Source organism: Dipodomys ordii, unplaced genomic scaffold (genome assembly GCF_000151885.1).
Source record: "Dipodomys ordii isolate 6190 unplaced genomic scaffold, Dord_2.0 Scaffold1, whole genome shotgun sequence".
NCBI lineage: Eukaryota > Metazoa > Chordata > Mammalia > Rodentia > Heteromyidae > Dipodomys > Dipodomys ordii.
Genome location: NW_012267217.1, coordinates 37,972,736 through 37,978,735, shown reverse-complemented (window position 1 = coordinate 37,978,735; position 6,000 = coordinate 37,972,736). Strand labels below are relative to the sequence as shown.

General features: G+C 38.7%; 1 protein-coding gene across 1 annotated transcript in view; it reads left to right on the top strand.

The window, feature by feature from the left end:
• Orc2 (origin recognition complex, subunit 2) overlaps window positions 1–5,303 on the top strand; it is a 54,800-nt gene extending 49,497 nt beyond the window's left edge. The window contains exons 16-18 of the mRNA XM_013014254.1: window positions 2,814–2,875; window positions 3,419–3,537; window positions 4,313–5,303. Of these exons, the coding sequence (XP_012869708.1) occupies window positions 2,814–2,875; window positions 3,419–3,537; window positions 4,313–4,399 (268 nt within the window). The 3' untranslated portion in view covers window positions 4,400–5,303. The remainder of the gene's footprint in view (window positions 1–2,813; window positions 2,876–3,418; window positions 3,538–4,312) is intronic.
• Window positions 5,304–6,000: the final 697 nt, after the last annotated feature.

The window sequence follows — 6,000 nt, the reverse complement described above, 5'->3', positions numbered from 1 at the left end:
GTTTTGTTGTATCTGAGACCTGGCATAACTACCACAACACCACTGTGTACCCTACTGTACTAGAAGATTTTCTAGTTAACTTTTAGATGCTAATTTTAATGAACTTTGTTACTGTTACTCTCATGAATAACATACTCTTTTCTTTTTATGAGTAACATACTTTTATGGAGGACTGGTGGTGTCACTTACATTAGAGCAATTGCTTAGTATGCATGAGTTCTTAGGTTCAATCCTCAGCATTTAAAAATGCTGTTAAGGGGCTGGGAAGGTGGCTCAGTGGTAAAGCTCTTGCCTTGCATGCTTGAGGCCCTGGGTTCGATTCCTCAGCACCCATAAGCAAAAAAAAAAGCCGGAAGTGGTGCTGTGGCTCAAGTGGTAGAGCACTAGCCTTGAGCTGAAGAGCTGAGGGGCAGCGCCCAGGCTCAGAGTTCAGGCCCACGACCGGACCCAAAATAAAAAAATAAAAATGCTGTTAAGCATTAGTATCATATTAATGTTAGAAACAGAAAAGTTCTTTATCTTATTTTTCTATTACACTTACTGCTAAAAGACTATTGCAAATTGAAACACATAAAATAGGGTTGCATGCAGTAGAACTTACAACATTAAATATGGCACTGACTAATAAAAATATTTATTAGTTTGGCATAAATGTTTGCATACTACCTCCAACACATTTTTAAAGTATTTTGTCATTTTGATTCATTCTATAAACTCAGATTTATCTATTCTTCACTTGGAATGAGCATGATTGATCAAAAATCTTAATCAAGGGGCTGGGAAGGAGGCTCAGTGGTAGAGTGCTTGCCTTGCATGCCTGAGGCCCTGGGTTCGATTCCTCAGCACCACATAAGCAGAAAAGTCAGCAGTGGTGCTGTGGCTCAAGTGGTAGAGCACTAGCCTTGAGCTGAAGAGCTGAGGGACAGTGCCCAGGCCCAGAGTTCAGGCCCCTCGACAAAAAAAGAGGAAAAAATCTTAATCAAACTGGGCATCCGTGGCTCATGTAATCCTAGCTACTCAGGAGGCTGAGATCTGAGGATCATGGTTCAAAGCCAGCTTGGGCAGGAAATTCTGAGACTCTTATCTCCAACAAACCACTCAGAAAACTGGAAGTGGCGCTGTGGCTCAAGTGGTAGAGTGCTAGCCTTGCTTGAGCTGAAGAGCTGAGGGACAGCACTCAGCCCAGTTCAAGCCCCACAACAACACACACATACACACACAAAATCTTAATCAAAAGTGGGGCACTGGTGGTTCTCACCTGTAATCCTAGCTATTTAGGAGGCTGAGATCCAAAGCCTGGGCAGGAAAGTGTGTAATACTCTTAACTCCAATCAACTAGGAAAAAAAAAAAGCTGGAAGTAAAGCTGTGGATCAACTGGTAGAGTACTAGCCTTGGGGGAGGTGGGGGAATGCAGCAACTCAGGAATGGTACCCAGGCCCTAGGTTCAAACCCTAGGACCAGCAAAAAATAAAAAAATAAATCAGCACAGAGATCAATAGCATTATTGAATACAAAGCAGTCATTCAGATTAAAGTAATTGTTCTGTGGATCATCATTAAATACAGCCTGCCCAGAATGCATAAGGCAGAGTGAAAATATGGAGGTTTAATATTTTTGGCTTTTTGTGTGTGTGTGTGTATGAGACGTCTTGCTGTGTGATCTGTGCTAGCCTCAAGCTCACAAGTAGTCAGTGTAACTGTGTTGTCTCAGCATCCATCTGTTTTGCTGGGATTCTACCCATATGCCACTAGGCCCAGAATCCAAGAACTTGTGAAGGAATCTTATAGTCACTCTAGCCTTGTTATTCAAATTGATTCCTTCTCCAGCACCAGATACTACAAACAGTATTAAAGCCAGTATTTTAAGCCATCTAAATTGAAAAATAACATAAAACCAGTAGGGAAATGTCTGTAATACATCTTACAGATCTATTAAAACTCATGTAGTAAGTTTTTAAAGATACAGTAAAAATTTGTGAGTGAAAAGGTAAGGTCTGAAATGGTCTAACAGTAAATGTAGGATTTTTTTTTCTTTTTCTTTCTTTTTGGTACCAGCTCTGAGACTTGACCATAGAACCTCACTCTTGCTTAGCTTTTGTGCTGAAGGCTGATGCCATTTGAGCCACATTTCCACTTCTAGCTTTTCACTAGGTAATTGGAAATAAAAGAAAATTTATCTGCTTGGGCAGGCTTTGAACTGTAATCAATCAGATCTCAGCCTCCTGAATAACTAGGATTACTGGCATGAGCCACCAATACCTAGCAAGTATTTGTTTTTGTTTTGTTTTTTTGCCAGTCCTGGAGCACTCAGCTGTCCCTGAGCTTCTTTTGCTCAAGGCTAGTATTCTACCACCTGAGCCACAGTGCCACTTCTGCCTTTTTTGCTTATGTGGTACTGAGGGCTTCATGAATGCTAGGCAAACATTCTACCACTAAGCCACATTCCCAGCCCACCCAGCAAGTGTTTGATTATGTATTTCTACACTGTCTCATTCCACAAAGATTTTTTATAGCAGTATATACAATATGGTCTCAATATCTAATGTTAGTGGTTGTTGTAAGAATGAGATTTTCCTTTTTAGACATTATTGCGTTATCCAAATTTTCTATAAAGAATGACTATAATTTGCAGTCAGGGAAAAAAAACCCAACCAGCCACAAATACTCCTGTATAAGTAGTAAAAGATAGTATGTTCCTTGGAGAAAGGAACAGACCACATATAGACATTCTTTGTGCATTTTATTATTACCTATTTTCTCTCGATGTTAAACTTTCTTGATTTGAATTCCTGTTTGTTTTTTTGTTTCCTTAGGGGGATTTTCAGGCTACTAATAAAGTATCAGCTGGATAACCAGGATAACCCTTCCTACATTGGTATCCAACATTTATGATATTAAGTTGTGTGAATTGTTTTTACATCCTCTCCCCTCACATTCCTTTTTCTGAAATTGAATGAGTACTGCAGTTTCTCACAACAAACTCCAAGGTGGTGTATCTGCCACAGAGCACATTTTAAAGCAGGAATACGGCCTAATTTTGATACACTGCTGAACATGTTGTTTGCCAATAGGAATTGAAGGACAAACCCACTTTTATAATTTCCTGTGCTGTCAGGCTTTTTATGTTTCATTTGGGTGGGAAAAGTATGTTTGTGCCCGGAGGGTTATGCAATCCTTGGTCACAATTGACTGTCTTCAGCAATCTGTCCTCTTTAAAAGCTGTAAACCACAATGTGTGATACCTGGGTTTTCTCTCTAGTTTTACTTCTAGAATTTTTTTGTGTTGGTTTTTTAATCAACGCTTACTTATGTCTTTAGTGTAATATGCCAGCAACACCTTTGTTCTGTGTTCTTTGACATACGGGTATGGCTGGTTAAAAATGGTGACTTATGTTGACATTTCTTTGGAATTCTCCAGGACTTCCTTTTCAAGATTTTTACCAGCAGTGTCGAGAAGCATTCCTTGTTAATAGTGATCTGACACTCCGCGCTCAACTAACTGAATTTAGGGACCACAAACTTATAAGAACAAAGAAGGTAAGAATGCATTATATGTCAAGAATAGTTTATATTATTTATTAAGCACAAAAATACATTTGACTCAGTGAGACCTGAATATGAAACTGAGGTTTCCATGATGGGTCACAAGGATCCAGTTAGTGAATATGCCACTGGAGGTTTTTAGGAAGAGACGAATCCTGCTTCTGAGAAGAGCAAAATACTCCTTATAAATCCAAGCTGGATGCTGGTGCCTCATGCTTGTAATCCTAGTTTGTAATCTAAAGGTTTGAGGCTCGAAGCCAGACCAGGCAGGAAAGTCTGTGAGACTCTTATCTCTAGTTAAAAGCAAAAAGCTAGAAGTAGAAGTGTGAGTCAACTGATAAAAACCCTAGCCTTGAGTGAAAAGGCCAGGTGAGACATGAGACCCTGAGTTCAAGCCCCAGGATCAGCATGCATGCATGCAAACACACACATCACACAGAAAAGCGTTGTAGTTCAAAGTGGGGGGGGGGAGACAGTGAGTCACACCTGTGTCTAAAAAAAAAATGAACAAAGAAATCAAGTGTCAGAGTTAGAGTAGAGCAGGAGTTCAAAGGATCTAAAGCATAGTGAAAATAAATGACCTTTGTACCTACCCTCAGTTTTTTCTGCTATGAAGTGGCTTAACTATAGCTCACTTTAAAAATGCATATGCCTCTGTACCCTTTGCTTTTGTATATTTAAGACATTTATTTAAAACATCGCATCAAAGAAATCAAGTAAGGATTCAAATACTTTGCTTACAAAGACTGAATGTTCTTTTATTTTTTAGGGAACAGATGGAGTAGAGTATTTATTTATTCCTGTTGACAATGCAACATTGACTGACTTCTTGGAGAAGGAAGAGGAGGAGGCTTGAGGCTGCCCTTTCACTCTTGAACCTTCCATGGGTGTTTGTACTCCAGCTGCCACTCCTAGTCAAGTGTGGGTTTACCCCCAACATTCTTTTATCAGCTTCTAAGATTTAGTATTTCGAGAGGTGCTGTCATCAATTAGAACATTTAAGTAGACAGACTGGTGCACCATCTCTAATACTATGCAGTGGTCCTCAAGTTGGAAAAAAAATGTGCCTTTCATCCATTACCTCTCTGGAGACTTCTTGCTGCGATGAACAGTGTGCTCAGGGACTATTTGGAACTGGATGTTTTTGAATTCTTTTATACTAGAGATACTATTCCTAATTTTCTGAGGGCCTTTTAACACGCTGGGGCTGATTGATTGCAAGTATGCTTGTTCTAGAATATGGAAGTACAAAGACAGGAATTTTATTAAGTGTGCTCTATGTATTGGAACTGGTGAGTGAATTAAGCACCATCACTGTTTCTGAAAGAAAAGGTAGATGGAAAAGCAGTAGGTGATCTTGCTTGGTCCTTTTGGATTTAGGTCCACACTTGAGGTGGGAGAGTGGGAGAAGTACAAGGAGTATATAGGGTGTATACCCAATCCCGAAAGCACATGGACCACGAGTCACGGTATGGTTAATTGTCCAGGGACCTTGGCTTTCATGATAGAAGTGAGAAGCCAGGCTACAGAAAATAATCCTAAATTGCATTGTAGTAATTGCTTTCAGAACAGAAAATAAAAACGTCATTATTGTAAATGGACATTCTTCTCTTTTAAATTACATGCAGATGGGTAGCATAGTAATGGCTGACTAGAAAAATTTTGATTTCGTTAGTAAGTGGCCACAAAAATGACTGAAAGATAATTCCATTTTGCTCTTAAGGTGACTATTTCAAGTCTTCTAAATAGGTGAGCCCCTTTTCTTAGAAAAGAAAAAAAAAAACAGGCTGGATTTGGCCATTGGTGTCAGCTTATAGTCTGCACATACACTTACACTTGGACATGAAATTGGTCAAAATGTCACTAATAAAATCTGTATGACATCAGTTTTTCTCGTTATTTATATGATTTTTAGAAAGTTTTTGGTAGTGCCAAGACACTCAAGGTGAATTTCCTTCCCATTACCTGGCCATTAGTCAGCTCTGATAGCAGATTTCTAAGTATTTTGCTGGAGAGAAGTCTATGCACATGTAATTATATTTGTCCCTCTCCTTTTAAAAAAAGTCTATGCACATGTAATTATATTTGTCCCTCTCCTTTTAAAAACACAAAGGTAACATGAAACTGGCTGAGTTGTACCTTTTTGCTTAATAAATCTAGCTTATAACTTAAATATATAAAACCTCTGGTGATATGCAAATTTCTGCATTTCCCTTAAATATTTACTTTTAAAAATAATTTTTGTCTATTTGCAAGAAGTATTTTTCAATAGACTAGTATTTTAAAATAAAAAGCCAATTTGAATAGAACCAATTTTTAAATTTATAATTTTTTTTTTTTTTTGGTGCTATTCCTGGGGCTGGAACTCGGCCTGGGCACTGTCCCTGAGCTTTTTTTGCTCAAGATAAGCACTCTATCACTGGAGCCACAGCCCCTCCTCTGACATTTTAGTGGTTA